This window comes from Mustela erminea, chromosome 9 (genome assembly GCF_009829155.1).
Source record: "Mustela erminea isolate mMusErm1 chromosome 9, mMusErm1.Pri, whole genome shotgun sequence".
Lineage (NCBI taxonomy): Eukaryota > Metazoa > Chordata > Mammalia > Carnivora > Mustelidae > Mustela > Mustela erminea.
This window is the reverse complement of record NC_045622.1, coordinates 83,354,985-83,375,201: the sequence shown is the minus strand read 5'-3', so window position 1 is coordinate 83,375,201 and position 20,217 is coordinate 83,354,985. Positions and strand designations below refer to the sequence as shown.

At 36.0% G+C, this 20,217-nt stretch overlaps 1 protein-coding gene across 1 annotated transcript in view; it reads left to right on the top strand.

The window, feature by feature from the left end:
- The window catches only part of DCDC1 (doublecortin domain containing 1), a 452,779-nt gene that overhangs the window by 37,851 nt on the left and 394,711 nt on the right, over positions 1-20,217 (top strand). Inside the window, 3 exon segments of the mRNA XM_032359359.1 lie at positions 292-448; positions 918-1,080; positions 19,661-19,866. Of these exon segments, the coding sequence (XP_032215250.1) occupies positions 292-448; positions 918-1,080; positions 19,661-19,866 (526 nt within the window).

The following is a 20,217-nucleotide window of genomic DNA, read 5'->3' as shown; positions in this document are numbered from 1 at the left end:
TGTACATATAATTTTTTCTATATGAGTGTTGTGTTTTATAAGTTAATTGATAAAAATCATTTATTGCCAGATAGGTGTTTTACATGAACAGTTTTAGCAGACTTATCCTGGGTTAAATTTTTAAAAATATTTAAGTAGATATGGACAATCTTAGCCTATAAAAAGTTTTTTCAAGGAATACTTGAGAACAATCATTAGGGTTGATGTCTATAAAAAATGTCTAGGATAATATTTATTTAAATGTTTTTACTAATTAACATGTACCAATTTTGTGGGGTTTTTTTCCTTCAGAGTTGCAGAGTTCTCTTCTTTAAAATTTCAGCCAGCCCAGAATTGGCATAGATTGTCTCAAAGATGCAAACTTCATCCTGAAGTGATTACAGTAACAGCTTACAAAAATGGATCTAGAACAGTCTTTACCAAAGTTACAGTACCAACCATCACCTTGGTAAATAGTGTTCAAAAGTTTTCAGTGCTTTATTTCTTCCCTTACTCTTTTTATAATTTAAGAAATGAAAAAGATTATATTTATTGTGTTAAAATTTTCTTTTCAGTAATGAATCTGTAAATTGCTTATATATACATAGATCTCACAGGTATTTTATTTCTTTCTTTTTTATTGATATGTATATTGACTTAAACAGATACAATAGCTTTGTATCTTGTGGAGTTATTAAACTGACAGAATAAGGACTAAAATTAGACAACCATTAGTTTGTCTCAGTGCTGTGATTTACCTTTTATTTTATATTTTCAAGTGCTAGAAAAAAATATTGGTGGAGTTACTTGAGTTACTTAACTTGGCCAGTGACTCAATGGGTGTCTGTTTTCATTGTTACCACCTTTTGTTTCATGGCAATGTGTTGCTTTCTTTGTGCTAAATCACTTTCTCTTACCTCTTGCTTGCTGTCTTCTAGTTGCTGGAGGAGTGCACAGAAAAGCTGAATCTGAACATGGCCGCACGACGAGTGTTCTTGGCAGACGGCACTGAAGCCCTCAAACCTGAAGATATACCCCATGAAGCCGACGTTTATGTTTCAACAGGAGAGCCCTTTTTAGATCCATTCAAAAAAATTAAAGGTAAAAAAGAAAAAAAAACCCTACCCCCACCCACAATAAATTGCTTAAGGGGTGCAATTAAAAAATGATTTTCATCCTGTCTTTTTTGCATGGTTTAACAAAACTAATGTTTACGCATTTGCAGCTCAGTAAGAGGATAATGTGCTTAATGAAAGAAAAATCCACTGACAGCCACGTTTATTGCCCTTCATTAGCATTGGTGCTTAATTTAATATAGATCTGAATAGACATTAGGGAGCCTGCAGGAGGTTAAATGGTGAAAATATAATAAATTAAATCAGAGATTATTGAATTTACTGTTTAGTTTCTGTGACACCCAACAGACATAATTCATTAGATTTATTCTCTCAGAAAATACTTCAAAGTTTCAAGTAGCATTTATTCATTTACACTCTTGGTCTTTTTTCAGAGAGCATTAACAGGACTATGAAAATGTGGTCAGAATGAACACACAATTCTTATATATATATGCAATTTTCCTAACAAAATTTTTCATAAGGTAAATGCAGCAGCTTGACTTTTTAAATCTTGCAATGTGTGTGTGTGTATATATATATATATGTAATTTATATTTATATGTATATGTATATACAATATATACACAAAATATAACATGTATTTTAGATCTATTTGCTGGTAAGTTCTGTTTTTAAAAGTCCATTGTTTCTAACATTTCAGATATGTGATTTTCTAAAATAAAACAAATATTTTTCCTTTTTCAGTGGGAAATAATACATTTTAAGAAAGAAATGAAAATACCATCTAGGAATATTCTTACACGCATGTCATACCATAGTCTGTTATTAAGTGCTATATATGGTAATTACATTTAAATGACATAAGAACTTTGGCATACAAATTCAGTGTCTCTAACTGGTATATTCCCCTAACTTTTAATACCTTATTAGAAGTATTTTCTTTCTGCAACTGCTACAAAGCTAGTGAACCAAGGACAAGTCTAGGCAGTAATTGCATAAGTGGAAGAAAAGTAATTCTGGAGTTCATTACAGATGAGGTGATGAAAATTCTTCCTCTATTAATGTTATTATATAAGATGATAGTAGGATTTCTATCTCTCTGAAAATACTTGATCATCAGGAAATAATTTCCTGAATTTAGTAGAAAGTTCAAGTAATTTGGTTCAAGGTAAAGAAACTTGTTGCTACAATACTCATTAAAAATTACGTATGCAAGAAAATAGACCCATATATTTTTCAAATCTTGATTTAACTTTAAACTATGGCTGCTTTTATTTTGTGTTCATTGGATCATTTATATAAATCATCTTCTGTAAAAGCATGCATCCTTGTGGGTAAATGTTTCTGTGACTATCTTATTTTTTTAAATGTATATTTAATGGGTGTTTCCTTAAGATCCTTGATTACTTTTATTAATAAGAAATACTTGCCTTTCATATGATAATGGTATTATAGAAGAGATGTAAAAAAATTATTTATAGTTAACTTCTTGGAAATTTTCCTGGACATGTATGCCTAAAATAACAGTGTCACAAACATGACTAGTGTGGTAGATGATTTTTAAATGTACAAACTAATTTCCTCCTACTTTCTGTTTTCTCTTTTACTCTTTTTAAAGCCAAGTCCAGAACAAAAAACTTCTCTGCTTTGTCTGCATATCTTTGGCTGTGTTTCACTGTGACATGCACTGCTGTTCTTTTAGCACCAAAATGTTGGCACACACTCCTGAAAATTTCACACCATCTCTTGCTGGATCAGCAAGCTTAACCCACCAAAATCTGGTGTTGTGCAATGGTTTTTGACTGATAATCAATCTTTATGCTGCTCGACAGTTGTTGCTGGGACACAGAGTAGAGCAGGTGGCAGATGTGCCTTGTCTTTTGAGAAAAGAAATTGTAGGTGAGCTTGGACACACACTAGCATATCACATATCCATTAAAAAGACCTAGGATAAGTACAATAGGGAAAAAGCCACTTGTCTAAATTAAGCTCAAAGATAAACCTATAAGCCTAAAGAGTGATATTTGGTTTCTTCCAGAACCTTAAGAATATAAATGTAAATAAGTATTATCTATACATAGTACAGTCTGTAACTTGACTTAAATATTTTGAGAGCAGTGTGGGGAGATTTCATATATATATATATATATATATATATATATATATATATACACACATATATATATCTCACATTCACATGGACCTTTTCAAATAAGGTTAAAATTATCTTTCTTATAAGTGTTTTATGGATAATCAATAATTTGCCAATTTACTATGAGTGTACCTTAAAAACAAGACATGTATGAATAGCTTCGAAGATGGCAGATAAATTTAGAGTAAGGAGGCATTCTAAAGGTAAATAAAGGGAAAACAGCTGGCAGAATTGGGTGTTACTATTTTATCTTTCTACATGAACATGAATATTTTATATGCAATTAAGCAACAGGCATTAGAGTCAGTAATTGGTCATTACTTTAATATAAAGATTTTCATTCATTCAGAAAACATTCATTGAGAGCCTACTATGTGCCAGGTACTAGGCAGTTCAGAGAGAGAGATGATAAAAAGGGGCTGACTTCTTTTTTATCATTATTTATCATTATTCTCTCATCTCTGATATTAAATTTGGTTTAATTCAATTTGATCTAAATGTAAACCAATAAGTATTTTCTTAAGTATCTACTATGTATGCAGTCCTGGCTTAGGGATAGAAGTCCTGGTCTTTAAGGAGCGTAAACTTGAGTAAATAAGTTATAAATCCTTAAAACTGAGAACGCTATTCAACAATGTAAGTCAAATGGGTCCTCCAAAGGAAAATTTACATTATTTCTGCTACAGGAGGGCCAAAGAAGTCTATGTATATTTTGGCAATTATATTTTCATATTTCATGGTTTTCTTATTCTTTGGAAAAGCAATGCAGATAATGAAAATTGCCTCAGAACTATTCCCAGATTTACTAGGATAGAAAAAGTCCTAAGGAACATTTCTGATTTTTAACTACCTTACTACCCCTTTTGAGTACCACTGTTGACAGTCAGTGCCACCAGATTTAATAGAAAGCCAGAGAGCTATTCATCACATACCTCGAAACACAAAGCTTTCTTATAGAGGTCAAGCCAAGGTCAAGACTGACACGAAGCATTCCCTGTTGAAATGCAGTATTAGAATAATTCTTACATTTTGAAGTTAAATGCCTGAGCAGAAGACTATGTATGGGAAAAATAGAATCTTTTTTATAAGGACTGTTGATGAACATCAACTGTCTGATTAGGTCATATAATAATGGTGAAGATTCTGAAATCTATTAATGACTTTGTTAGAATTTTGATGATAGAGTTAATGATTTGTTTAAAGAAGCATTTAAAAAGTTTTCTGATCCTTGGGCATGCACTTTAGGTTTTATTCACCATTTCCTGAATCTTCTTTAATGGTGGCACCGTGAAAATTCTTACATCAGATTCATGGGGTTTATAAAAGGGTAACTAACTCCTTTATAGTTGCTAGAAATTATAAGCATTGCCAACCTAGCATAAGATATGCCCTGCAATTGTTTAAATGTCTTAAAGAAGATGAGAGAATAAAACTGTTTAGACCTAACTTATTAGGTCCAAATTCCATTGTATGGAGTTCTGACAGTTTAAAATTTTCTTTAGTTTTATATTTTTATTCTTTTCTGTATATTCTATTCTACTGTTTGGCTTTTAGAGCTATCATTTACAGTAATTCATTTCAGTCCTGAGTTTTGTTAACCAGAAGTGAAACTGAGTACTATGAATAAGATTTTACATCTTTAATATACTGAATTGCAAAGATGTAGTCACAGAAAAAAAAATCCATGAAAAGTGTTCTTGATACTACACCTAAGATCTAAATTTAAACCTAGAGATTTTCTGCTAACTGCCATGTGATCTACAAAATGAAATAATTTGCTGTGACAGCTTGTGATTGACAAGAATATGTGTGAGCACATTTAAAATAGGCCATCTTTTCATGTAGAAGTAAATGTCAGTGAAATGATGGATTCTCATCATTTTAATTATTGATGATTTGGAAATATTTCAATTCCACGACACACAGGACACATTCTAAATAGCAGCATAACACTTTTTCTCCTATCTGCGTCAATAATGAAACATTCTGTCATATTTTGTTTTTCAAAAAATGCATTAGTTTAATGAACCTGGATTCATGCATTATATTTTGTTCCATTATGTGTCTCCTGAATTTGTTGCTTTTTAAATGGTTGTGTTAAAAGCACAAGTTTTAAGAAATAACTCACTACCCCACTCAAATCACACCTAGCTATTCATGCTGCTAGATCTCAATGCTATAATTTTGACTAAACCAAGGACTGCTTTAGTCCACGAAAGCTAACATTGGGCTTTGTGATGATTACCTATGGGGTGAGCACTACTTAATTTGAGCAACTGCTACAGGAGTTAGGGTGGGCTTTTCCAAATTCCTTATTATCATATCGTTTGAATAGTATTTGTATTAGGCAAGAGTATTTGTCAGTCCATTTTATTTCTGACTTAGCTGCATATATTCAAAAACAAGAATACGACATCAGATAGAGGATAAAAACTCAATTTCTTCTGAGATGGCATGTGATTCTTTGGGGTGGGGGTGGGGGGACAGGCAGAGGGAAAAGGAGAGAGAGATCCCACTGGGCACAGAGCCCAGTGCAGGTCTCAGTCTCACAAACCTGAGATCATGACCTAAGCTGGAATCAGGAGTTGGGTGTTTAAATGACTGAGCCATTCAGGCATCCCAGTGCCATTCTTTTATCTATTTTTACAAGTGAGGGTAAAACTTAGGCATGTATTTTATTTATTTCTCTATCACAGATGTTTAAAACCTGTAAGTAAATATGTAGAATATCTTTACTATATAAACAGATGTAGACTTAAAGAGATGGACCCTCCAAAAACTGTCCTTAGCTAATAGGGAAATCAAGAGCATGTGATGCTGCATGTGGCAGTATCTTTTTATGGTATAAATGACCAAATCATCGAGAATCATCTAAATCCATGATATATTCATGAATTGCTAAATTGCATATATATATATCATATATATATATATATATATATATATATATATATATATATATATATATAAAGGCTATACTTGTTTAGTGAAGGGGCCTGCAAACCTATAACTTCCCTGATAATTTGAGTACTTTGTGCATGTCATGCCCGAGTTCTGTGCTTTAAGTGTATTATATTTGCTGCTCACAGTTCCTAAGTTAGTGCCTCAACTCCAAAATCTTATATACAATTCCAAAATCCAGTATTGCAGAAGATAAAACAATTTTTTCATAACTCATTTGGTAGGAGAATCTTATTTAGTGTAACTCATCAATTGTTTTATTGACAAATACTATGTTTGATGATGGGCTACAATCCTAAACTTGCTGGATGCATTAGTTAATATATAATCTGTGCACTATTAGGATATATGCACTGTATTTAACACTTTTGAATCCAAAAATTCTACTTACGGAATTATATCTGACCTTAGGGAGTTGGGGTAAGGCCTTTTTGTCATAGCTGCCAAGAAACCAGATAAATTTTAATTCTCATACAATATTAACTCAGAAGGGTTATAGATACTGTCTTTATCACCTCGAGTTGTTTGCTAAATGGGTAAAAGTGGACAGAGAGAATATCACCCTCGCTAGAGCTGAGAGAGTATGTGCGAGTACATATAGTTCTCCATCTAAAAGAAGGCAGAGGAATAATTAAAGACTGTTCATTCATTTAATCATAATATTTATTGAATCCCTATAGTGTGACAGGCATTGCTCCAATCTTAAGGTTATGGCATGAACAAGAGAGAGGTATAATGGAGCTTAGTGAGGTATAAGGAACAAAGACAATGACTATATAAAGAAGTAAATAAAGTATTTATTGACAGTGGTGTTATAAAGGAAATCAGAAGGGTGGTATCATAACAAATAGTGTCATGGAAACAAAAGGAAGTATTTTGTCGAATGAAACAGGCATTTGTAGTAAACTCTAAATCAAATCTTTTTGGCAGGTACTCTTTCAGGGGTTTACCTTTTAGACCATTAGTTTTTGAAGCTTTGAGACATCTACTAGGAAAGACTTGAGAAATCATTATTATTTAGTGGCAAGTACCCTAGACTTGAAGGCAGATGATCTTGCAAGATTCTAGTTCCTTTTATATGTCTAGGAATAGATTGGTCATGCTTCAATGGCCTTACCTGTAAAACTGAGGTAATAATATCTAAAAGGATTATTGGATATTGTCTTTGTTTCTTAAAAAAGATAAATTATTTGAAAACTAAATGTCTATAAATGTCTAGACTGAACAGAACACTGAGAATAGCATTTCTTAAACATAACTAGGATTCTTTTATTTTTTAACTTTTTTTTTTTTTTTTACAGATTTTATTTATTTATTTGACAGACAGAGATCACATGTAGGCAAAGACGCAGGTAGAAAGAGAGGTAGGGAAGCAGGCTCCCTGCTGAGCAGAGAGCCCGATGTGGGGCTCCATCCCAGGACCCTGGGATCATGACCTGAGCCGAAAGCAGAGGCTTTAACCCACTGAGCCACCCAGGCATCCCCATAACTAAGATTCTAATCGCTATTAAAATCCCAAGCCTATTATTAATAAAAATCTTGTGTGCACTCCTCCCTCTGCAGAATATCTAGGTAGATAGGTTCAGAAAAACCAAACAGAAGAATTTCTCTCTGCTATTTTCATTATTGCTAGGGAAGCAAGTGCAGCGTGAGCCTGGGCAAGTCACTTAACCTCTCTGAGTCTCAGTTTTCTTATTAATAAATTGAACCCAATAGTAGATACCTTGCAGAGTTATGAGTATATAAAATGATGTATGTAAAAGCCTAACATATATAGTAGGTATCTAAAACATTGTATTTCCACATAATCTTTGTTTATTTTCCTTCTTCTGCTCTATCTCTTGCTAGGCACATTTCTACCAGCTTTTCATGCAGGTTGTCACAAGTCCCTGATTTTACTACCAAAGGTATTTGCTAGGTCTGCAATCTTAAAATGCCCACAACCAAATTAAAATCCCTGCTGGGCACTGGGTATACATAGCATGATATGGGAATCTGAGTTAGAGCCTTTGAACTCTCACAATATTGTGCTTTTTGCCTTGAGAATTTGTTCAGGGTGTAATTCAAAGTCAAATCCTTTTTTCAAAGGAGCCCCAAGTGGCCTTGCTCTGCTCTATTCCAGGAGTCATATTTTAAAATATGTTTATGACCCAAGGCTAGCCTTCACTTTAAGCTGCCATAACTTATTTCAGTAAAGTTCATAGAAAAGTTCAGGGAAAGGGTGACAACATTTTGACTGGCACAATAGATGAGATGTTTGTAATTTTAATCAAATTTAAATTGAAGACATACTTCAAATGATATGTCAGACTAGTGTTACTGAGTTAAAATCTAATGACAACCACTGTCATTATTAGTTAAATATAGCCATCATGCCTATAGCAATACATGATGACACTTAAGAACATGCAGAAACAACACAAGTATTTAGAGAAAAGGGAGGGACTAGAAACTCTGTTGAACACAGGAATGTGACCTGGATTATTCTATTTACCAAACATAGAAGCAATTGTATTTTGAAGAGATGATATAATTGAGTATAGCAGTATGTTTTCTTACTGTCAGAGCATTTATATTTTATAAACTTATCTTGCACCCGTGAAATGATTTGCTTGTTCATATTTAATGTCATTATCTATACCTACTTGACAATCAGAGCATTAAACTATTTCCAAGTTTATTGCCCAACTACAAGAGAATTAATTTTTTAAAAAAATAAGGTTTTTAATAAGCTCACGTGTTTGAAATTGCAAATCTGCTGCTTTTATTTTGGTAACAGAAGGTAGTATTCTTTTGCCTGGCACATGCAAAAGGGAAAATTACAACGTGGGAGCACCCAGATTTATTTAATTTTATGAAGTAGACTGAGAAAATGTAATGGTATTATGGGTAGACCTTCTAACATAGAAATAGGATAGAAAGTGCTTTAACTTTTTCATCATTAAGTTATAAACAAAACCATGAAAATAAGATGTGGATTCTTCAAAATAAAATATAACCTATGATTGGGGCATAATGTTTTCTAAGTGCTGAAGGAGAGTAAACTTATGAATAGTCAAGGGGACTTGGCAATTTCTGAGTATGTGGGATATGTTCTTTTGGGGAGTACTTTCCAAGGTTATGCTAAGCCTTAGAACTTCACTGGAGTGCAACCTCCACTGCTGTCTTGGTGATTTCTTAACTTACTAGAGAGAAGCACTTGAAGAGAGGAAGACAGGAACAGGTCTGATTGTGACTGCTTTGGAATGCAGTAGATGTGGCTAGCAAATTTAAAGGAGAAGATGAGGGGGGCCTGGGTGCCTCAGTGGGTTAAAGCCTCTGCCTTCAGCTCCTGGGGTCCTGGGATAGAGCCCACATCCAGCTCTCTGCTCTGTGGGGAGTCTGCTTCCCCCTCTTTCTCTGCCTGCCTTTCTGCCTACTTGTGATCTCTGTCTGTCAAATAAATAAATAAAATCTTTAATTAAAAAGTTGGGTGTGTAGGGACTGAGACTTTACTTGTACTGCCAAAAAGGTAGATATTCAAGAACTCTTCAAAGCGGAACTCCAATGATCCTGCTGTTGAGACCATATATGATAGGCATTATATTTGGTCCTACTCTCTGGGGAAGCTCCCACTAGTAAGGATAAGCTCCCATTGCATTCTCCTTGTCCCCTTTGGTAATCGTCAGATTTGTAATTAGTTATCAAATAAATGTCTCTTGTTCCCTCTAGACCAAGTCAGCTTAGGGCAGAAAACTTGGCTTCCTTATTCACCATCATTTTCTGGTACAGGGTCTGGCACTTAATAGATGCTCAGTAAATGCATTCAGTGGGTGAACAAAAGACCAAATGAAATAGGTACCATGGTGAACCATCCATACATCAAGGAGGTAGCTAGCTGCCCGGAGGGGTAGAAATAGACCTCACTGTAGCAACAGGCTCAGCTATAAACAGTGAGTGGATGTTTAGGAAGAGTATATTAAAAATCCCCTACCCTAAATTCATATGTAGATTTGTGAATGTTCCTGTTTGGCAGGGGGCCAGAGTAAGCCAGCCCAAGAATAATTACCTTGCAGAGAGGCTAATGGTTATGCTAATGCTTGTCTGAGACCAGACAATGGTCAGAAGTGGAGGGCTGGGATAAAAGATTCTCCCAGGAACTTGTAGATCTGAGATTTTCAGCCCTCCTGCATCCTCTCAGGAAGGCCCATTCTTGCCCATTATCTCCCCTCAATCATTCTTTTGGTGGTGGTAGTGGTGGGGGGAGGAGGAGTACACTCTTCTTTCATTTAATACTTCTCTTTGTAGTTCTCATATTACCTTGCATGTAGTCAGTGCTTGTTAACTGTTATTGAAAGTAAGGAAGTAAGAAAGAGGAGATGGTGTAACCTTTGGGAAGGTTCAGGGCCAGGCTCACTGCAGTGCACAGCTGAAGGACTATGGAACTATACTCACTCTTTTCCAGTTCTGCCATGGGGGTTAGGTGGAGAGGCTATTTTTTAATTCTTACAAAGGTAGATAGCCTCAGCCCTGGGAGAGGGATACCATGGTTTTGAGATGAGAAAGTTAGCAAAAGAGAAGTATAGAAAGCTTTTGCTAGCTATGGCTAATATGTTTTCTGAGAAGCCCAAAGTGGGTTTAGATGGTACTAAGTTTTTTTTGTTTTGTTTTAATACTCAGACTGGTACCCTGCCCCCACTTACCCAGCTGTCCCCTTTCCATTTGATTACTTCTCTTTCTACCCACTCCCAGCCTTGCTTAATCCTCTTCCTCAATAGCTAAAATTTAGTCAGGTCTTTGCTGAGCATCTTCAGATTCTCCATGCTGGAATGGAAGAGTCAAGATTCTGTTTCTCTGGAGCTCCTGGCTGGCTCAGTCAGTAGAGCATGTGACTTGATCTTGGAGTCATGAGTTTGAGCCCCACATTGGGGATAGAATTAATTTTTTTAAGATTTTATTTACTTATTTGACAGAGAGCAAAATCACTAGTAGGCAGAGAGGTAGGCAGAGTGAGGAAGGGAAGCAGGCTCCCCGCCGAGCAGAGAGCCCGATGCAGGGTTTGATCCCAGGACCCTGAGAGCATGACCTGAGCCGAAGGCAGACACTTAACCCACTGAGCCACCCAGGCACCCCTGGAGTTTAGTTTTTAAAAAATATCTTCCCTTCTGCAACAACAACAAAAAAAAAAAACAAAAAAAAAAAGAAGAAGAAGATTCCGCTTTTCTTCTTGCCTCTGGATATAGTAATGCTTATAGTGACTGTCAGCCCTTACCACATTTCTTCATGTAAAGACATATGGTCTGAGAGCTGTGATAGAAGAATCACCTTGTATTGCTAAATATGAGGATTCCCTGGTTCTCTAGCTGTTCCCATGGCCCACATTTTGAGACATGCTGCTTTAGAGCTGTCCTTTTCCTTACTATCCCAATAGCTTTGTTTCATAGAGAAGTAGATTGTGCCTTACATTTAAGGAAGATTTTTCCAATAGTCTCACCTGTCTGAAAGTTGGAATGGTCTGCTGTAGGAAATGTAGGTATTCTAAACATTGTGCACAGACTCTAATCTGACTACTTCCCACCTTCCTTTCTCCATCTCTGGCCACTGTGTGTTTAGTCTTGTCCCAGCAGTCTATCATATTGTTGCATAATTCTACATCATTTCCTCTATCTGGAACATATTCTCACTCTTTTGCCCATTTCTGTGTCCTTTAAGTCCTACCTTATGTTTCTCCCTCAGGAAGCCTTGGCTCCCATAAACTGTGGCAGGTATCCCTACTCCCTATTCCTCCAATACCTTGTGGACATCTCTGGCCAGTCACCTGCTATATTTTGTGTTTGTTTTCCTTTATAGTCTTCCCAAACAGACTGAGAACTCTCTGAGGTCCCCTCTGTGCAGGCAGGGATCATGTGATAGGCTCTCAGTGCATGTTTGTTGAATGAATAATTGAGTAAAGGAAGCACGTGGTTAGAATCAAGAATTTTTAGTTTCTTTCAACCCCAGGGTTTTACAATTCTGAAGCCAGTGCATTTTAAGGCCCTAAGCCTATGACTTTTTTGCTTCTTCCTACCCTGCGCTGTCTTTCATGATAAGTATTTTGGTTTCTGAGTAAATTCAGTGAGGATATGGTAATGAAAAACCTAATTAATCATGAATATAAAAATGTAATTTTTCAAAATACAAAGAAAACATAAGTCAAGTTTATATCTATCTAATGAAAATATTAATATCTACCTAATGAAATAATAGTCATGCTCTTATATGACTGTTTGACAAATATTCTACAAATATTTATTAAACATTTACTATGTGATAAACCCTATTTAAGGTGCTGGTTATGCATCAGGGATTAAATGCTTACATTAAAGAGGTATGATCAACTTTTATTATTTTGTTAAATATCTAACAAGCACCACTTGTTTACAGTGTGCTAGATACTAGAGGCACACAAGTGAAAACACATTCCCTGCCCTTGAAATACTCAAGGTCTAACAAGGACACATATACAAAAATAGAGATGCTTAATAAGATGAGGGCCCAAGATGGAGTTGCAAAACCTGAGAGAAAGATAGATCAAAGAAAGCTTCCTGAGGAGGTGGCATTCCATTGAGGAGAGAGAGAGAGCCCAGCAAAGAGGGAGGTGAAAAGGCATGGTCAAAGTTTAGTCAGAAAAGAACATGGTGTGTGCTAATGGGTTATTCACAGCTCCCTGAATCTCTGCTGAGCAGGATTATTTCAAAATCTTTTATTGCAGTGGTTCTCAACTGGAGATAATTTTGACCCCTGGAAAACATTTGCTAATGTCTGGAGACATTTATAGTTATCCTGACTGGGAAGGTGCTATGGACATCCAATGGGCAGAGGCCAAGGATGCTACCAAACATTCCATAAGGCACAAGACAGCCATCACAACAAGGAACAAAGAAATGTCATTACTTGCCAAGGTTGAAAAACCTTATTCAGACTGTTCTGATTGACCACAGACATGAAGATCTGTAAACATTTTCATAAGGACACTTTACCAAATTTTAGGCGCTGAGGGCAGCTGCATTTTAGATGGTGCTAAGACGGGAGTATGGTAGAGTATGGGAAGTCTAGTCATTTTAAATTAGTAGAATTCTTTTATTACTTTTTACAGTGTCATGATTAAGATAGCAGACTCTATCTTAATTGTTCAGCCTGGGTTGTCTGATTTCTGGTCCACTGGAAGGATGATAGAGATCAAGTGGCTTAATTTCTCCAGATCTCATTTTCCTCGTCTATAAAATGGAGATGATAATGTTACTTACCTCCTAAGGTTGTGAAGATAAAATGAGTTAATGTATATAATTAACACATTGCTAAGTTCTTGTTGAAAATCATGAGGATAATAATAATGTCACTATTTACTGTGTTTCCTATTTACACATAAGTGTTTTATCTGTAAAAAGTCTTTCCATCCATACAACAAATATGGGAATTAGTATTACTGTTCCCATTTCTCAGATATGAAAACTAAAGCAGGGGCACCTGAGTGGTTCAGTGGGTTAAGCCTTCCACTTAGGTCATGATCTCAGGGATCAAGCCCTGCATTGGACTCTCTGCTCAGTGGGGAGCCTGCTTCCCCTTTCTCTCTGCCTGCCTCTCTGCCATCTTGTGATCTCTCTCTCTGTCAAACAAATAAATAAAATCTTTAAAAAGATGAATATAATATTTTAAAAAAAGAAAGAAAACTAAGGCAAATGAGGCTGATTTTTTCCCAAGATTACAGAGTTAGTAAGAGGCAAAGTTAAGTGATATTTTAAAATTTACTATATTGTGTGTTTTTTCTAGACTCATCAAGAGTTCTTTCAGAAAACTTATTTGAAACTTCACAAATATGATCTCTTTTTATTTTAGAGTATTTTTTAAGTGAGTAAACTGTCCTTAGATGTTAGCAGGTAATAGAATTATGAATATATTTCTTTTATCAGAATAAGTTATATTGGAGTAAGAGGTAGGCTTATTCATTAATTCATACAGCACTTACTAAGCACCTGCTCCATGCACTAGGTAAAAATTGTGTATTCACTTAGGTGAAGCAGACAGTGATGATATTAACACAGGGGGAAGTGTCAGTGGTGGACATCTTCACAAAGAGCAGAAGGGAAGGTTGTCCAAGCCTAGAATAAAGTTTTTAAGAGAGATGACCCCCCAAATTAGTCTTAAGGTATATGTAGCATTTACCTTAAATATACTTGGAGTTTATTCTAGTGTATACTAGACCTTCATTTGCAAACCAGCTCTTCTTGGAAGGTTTCTTCTTTTCTTTCTTTCTTTCTTTTTTTTTTTTTTTAAAGATTTTATTATTTATTTGTCAGGGACAAAGGGAGAGAGAGTGAGCAAGCACAGGCAGACTGAGAAGCAGGCAGGAGCCCGAAGTGGGACTCGATCCCAGTACGCTGGGATCATGACCTGAGCTGAAGGCAGCCACTTAACCAACTGAGCCACCCAGGCGTTCTGGTTTCTTCTTTTCTTGAAGAAATTCTCTACCATGTGGTCATCAATGAGCGTCAAGGTGGTATATCAGTCGTATTTAAGTTCATACTGGGGGATGTAGAGAATAAAAATGGTAGGTATAGCTATACACAGGCAATAAAGTTTATTTTGCATAACTGGTATGTTATATAAAGTGGCATAAAATTAAATTTTATCAGTTGAACATTTAAATAAATGCACAGGAAGAATTAACATCTAATAATTATACTATGTGCAGTGAACTTATATACAACTTGGAGCAAAGTAATAATAAAATATAACCTTGATTCCTACCTACTATGTGGGGTTAAGTATGGAAGAGAAATAGGATCTATGTTTATAAAATATTTACATAATTCCAGATCATTTATGTTCTTTCCTTAATATATAATATAGGACCTGAAATGTGGTATGTTCTCAAACATTACTGAAAGAATGAATATATGGGTAAATGGTATAGACTGCATGTGCTCTGAAGATAAAGACATGCAAGTTTGGAGAGTGTCAGATTGTCAGTAAACTCTTCTGTTAAACATAAATTTAAGCAACAGAATGGGTCTTTTTCATATTCCTCACAGGGTCTGACACATAAGATGGATTCAATAAGTATTTGCTGACTATCTGACAGACTGGGTGATTGACTAATGGAAACTTCAAAAGTTAATTCCAAGAACTTTCCCTTCAGGCAATGATAAAATTGATGTTTTAGGAAAATTCAGCTATAACTGGAGTATAGGATGTCAGATATAATGGTGGAAAATAAAATACGATTAGGAAGCTCTTATAGATGATAGGAGACTGAGAGGGAAATGGTCAAGCAGTTTGGGCTGGGAATGGAAAGGAATAATGTTTTATAATAATGCTTTTAGTACTCAGAAGAAAGATAGCCAAGAGTTAGGTTTCTCTTCTTTGACTCTGTCTTGGGTCAGGTTCCCTAGAAGCAGAGCCTGAGATGGGGGTTTTTGTATGAGGGACTTAGTGAGGGAAGCAACAGAACAGAGGAAGAGTTTGGACCATGTGTTCAGCTGAAGTCTAGCCTCACTTTGGAGTGGGAAGCATACCACACAGTTGCCCCTCTGTAAGGCCAGGGGACTGACCATTATGTCCCCCAGGTCAGTCATTAGCTGTGGGCTGGACCCCTAGGTAGGAAGTAAGGGACTGTCCTTTTAGCCAAGGACAGTTCTCAAGAGAAGGATGCAGTTGTGAGGTATTAAGAGGCTCTGACTCACAGCAGCTAGAGTTTTAGTGCACTTGCCTGATAAAAAGAATTTGGTGGGGGAGACTACCAGTGTGATCTACTCCCTGCTATAGTCTGTTCTTCATACATTGCCCTGCTGGGAACCTTCTAGTAGCTTCCCTTTACATCCAGAGTAAAATCTAAACCCTTTATCCTGATCTATACAATCTGGCCTCTTTCTACTTCTGTGGCTTGTACATTCTCTCTCTATCCAAACTTTGTTTTTCTTTCTCAAACATGCCAAGCTCATTCTCGTTTCAGAGACTGCCTTGATATTTTTTCTGCCTGGAATGCTCTTTACCCCCAGATTTTCATGACTAACTTCTCATTTTACAAGCCCGTCTCTCCCCTCAGATGTCACCTCTTCAGAGAGACCTTCCACTGTCTGTCTTTCTTTCTTTCTTTCTTTCTTTCTTTCTTTCTTTCTTTCTTTCTTTCTTTTTTTTAAAGATTTTATTTATTTATTTGAAACAGAGAGAGAGAGATCACAAGTAGGCAGAGAGACAGGCAGAGAGAGGGAGAAGCAGGCTCCCCGCTGAGCAGAGAGCCTGATGCGCGCCTCGATCTCAGGATCCTGAGATCATGACCTGAGACGAAGGCAGAGGCTTAACACACTAAGCCACCCAGGTGCCCTGTCTTTCTTTCTTAAGGAAAGGGGCTATACTCTGCACAAGTTATTTTGTTCTGTTCACAACTATCACCCTAGTGCATTGATGAATGGACTCCCAAAAAATGTCATTGAATGACTAAGCAATGGTTGGAGAGAATTAGGAGGTAAGGGTTCAAGATCTCCCTAAGATAATGGACAACTGTGAAAGAAGTAGAAACACTGATAAAATTAAGAAATGTGAGGAGTATGTCCAATTTGTGTGGAAAGATGTGAAATTTTGTTTGAGATAACAAGATAAAATATATGGTAGAGTCAAATAGGATAGGGGTAGCTGGCTGGCTCAGTCCTTCTGGAACATGAAAGTCCCAATCTCTGGGTTGTGAGTGTGAGCCCCACATAGGGTGTAGAGATTCCTTAAATAAAATCTTATTTCTTTTTAAAGGTGTACACTTTCTAGAACTAAATTCATATCCTAGTTCAACCACCTTCCAAGAACTTGCTCAAGTTATTTAAGTTCTCTATGCCTCAGTTTCTTCACCTGTAAATGAAGATAATGATATTTTCTTCTTCATAAGCTTATTAAGAGGACTTCATGAATTAATATCTATAAATCAGTAAAACAGTGTCCAGCTAATAGCAATATTTTAGTGGAATTTAAGGAGTCTACATAGATTAGAGAGAAACCAGGCTGGAACTCAGGTAAGATGAGTGATGAAACCACAGGACAAAATTTAAGGAGGAGCTTACTGACAGTTGTGCACTTGCACAACTGAGTGTGCTCCTTTCAGTTTTGCACTGTTGACCCTTCACTTGTCTCACCCTAATCCTGATCCTGGTCTTAGTCAGCAAAGGGGAAAACCCTTTATTGGTAAAATTCTCTAAATCTGGGCACCTCTAACATCTTTATTTCTTTAAGATTTTATTTTTAAGTAATCTCTACACCCAACATGGGGCTCAGACTCACAACACTGAGATCAAGAGTCTCATGCTCTTATCAACTGACCAGCCAGGTGCCCCAGTGTGGGAGTGGTTTCTTGCTCTTGCCCCGCCTCTGGGTTGACTCACTGTCTTCTGGTTGCTTTGCCATCTTTTCCGTTACTTAGATAATCAGTTCCTGATTCTTTCTGATCAAATCCAGTAGTGGATTCTGTTTCTCTGGTTGGGCCCTGACTGACATAACAATATATAATATACCCTAATCCTTCACAATAAGCATAGAATTTCTGAGATGTGGGGGAAGAAGCCAATATTCATGGAGAACCTTCAAGGCCTTAGGTACTTTAACATATAAAATATTTCATCTTCATCAGTAGTGGAGTGGTGCCCACTGGATACTTTATAGGAGAGAAAGCAGAGGATTATAACTCATAACGGTTTGAGATTCATCCACATTGTAGCATATATCAGTACTTCACTCTTTTCCTTGCTGAATAATATTCCATGCTATGTATATACCACATTTTGTTTATCCATCCATCCACTGGTGGATATTTGGCTTACACCTTTTGGCTATTGTGAATAGTGCTGCTCTGAACATGCATGTACATGTATTTATTTAAGTGCTTGTTTTCTGTTCTTTTGGGGATATACGAATTCATTAATGTCTAGCTTGTTTTCTAATTCTTTTTTTTTTTTTTAAAGATTTTATTTATTTATTTGACAGAGAGAAATCACAAGTAGATGGAGAGGCAGGCAGAGAGAGAGAGAGGGAAGCAGGCTCCCTGCCGAGCAGAGAGCCCGATGTGAGACTCGATCCCAGGACCCTGAGATCATGACCTGAGCCAAAGGCAGCGGCTTAACTCACTGAGCCACCCAGGCGCCCCTTGTTTTCTAATTCTAATTCCTGTGAATTTTAGATTACAAAATGACAAAATACAGTAATTTCTGTAAAAATATCTTTCTCTTCCTAAAGACTTACTCATATCTATAATCTAGTTTTAGTTTATTCTGCATGTTTTGCTCATATTTCTACCTACTGTATAGGTATCTGTGCATATATATATGTGTAAGTATGTATGTACACAAGAGAGAAAGAGAAAGACAGTGTTTCTGTTTTTTTAACATTTAATGTAGCCATTCTGGGACTCAAAGTCCCCAGAACTATTTGCTTGTGTTTCATATTGATCAAAGAGGCCATGCTTCTTTCAAGGTAAGTGCTAATAAAGAAGGATTATTGAGAAATTTGGGCAAACAAATGTAGCTACTTTCAATTGTATGCAAATAAAATTTTATTTCTCTCATTAGGACAAATATAGAGCAGATGAGGGAGGGATCATTGTAATTGTAAAATCACATAAATTATATTATTTATGTGAAAAGAAAATATAATCTAAAATAAATCAAATGCACAAATAAAAAAAAAACCCAGGTGTAAATTTTTTATTTATGAAATGGAACCCTTTGAAAGGAGAGGAATGCTGATAGCAACCTTTCTATGCAATATACTACACTTCTGTTCTTATCTCTTTTATTTTCAGAGTCATACATTGTAATTTAGTTTCACTCCCATTAATATGAGTGGGAGTTTTGAAACTTAAATTCCTGCACACATCTTTGAAAATGTATAGGTCAAAGTAAACTGTTAAATGCAGAGCTGGTTTTCACTTTTAGTGAAATATTTTGCTTCTCTCACCAAAGATGTCCTAGAAGGCACTTTCATTCTAGTCACAGGAGAAGAATTATGTATAAGGTTATTCTTTGGAGGTCATCATCTTTAAAACAACATGGATAATAAATCATATTAAGGAGGGAAAAAAGCATTCTCCCAACCCTAAAGAACACAAAAGTTCAAGATCCATATTGCTTTATAGTAAGTAAAGGACCTTGGACTCTTTTAGTGGACCCTTTCAGCCCAGTGCATTGGATCAGTGATAGAGGCATGCTAAGGTGAATTTTAATTAGGACTAAATTGTGGTATTACTCTTTCATACCCTGAACATCTGTTCCCTTCAGAAATGATGATTTATGCAGGCTATCAGAGCAGACAGCTTGCTACAGCTTATGTCACGGTTAGTGGGAAGTTAGTGGTAGCATTTCAGAAAACCAGCATCTAAATGGAGACTGGCCAGTGTATATGATATAGATAAGGGGGGGGGGAGGGGAAGTATGATGTGTCCATTTCTAGTTTTGAAGCCAAATATTGACTTGACTTAAAAAAAATTCTCTTCTAGACCATCTGTTGTTAATGAAGAAAGTAACTTGGACAATGAATGGGCTGATGCTTCCTACTGATGTTAAAAGACAGAAAACCAAACCTGTTCTTTCTCTTAGAATGAAGGGACTTACTGAGAAGACCTCAGTCCGAATTCTGTTCTTTAAGAATGGCATGGGACAAGATGGGCATGAGATTACAGTGGGAAAGGAAACGATAAAAAAGGTAATGTTGTATGAAATATTAAAATGCAAATTAAATTTCAAAATTTTCATGGCTTTTGAAATGTGTTGGTTTCTTTCTTTTAGATATCAGTGTCAACTAATAAACTGAAATATTAAGAAGGTATTATAAAGAATGCAAAACTTCAGCTGTTTAGAAGCATGCTTACTCTAGTAACATCATAAATTACCTTAATAAAGCAACAAGATTTCTTTGGCTAACATACAGTTGGCCATTTACCTAGTTAGAAGTTATGCTTACACTTAGAGAACATTCTAGTTGGTAATAAATATTTTGTAAAATATTTAGGTTGAAGCCAATCTGATCTAGCTTCAAATCTAAAATTTTCTCCTT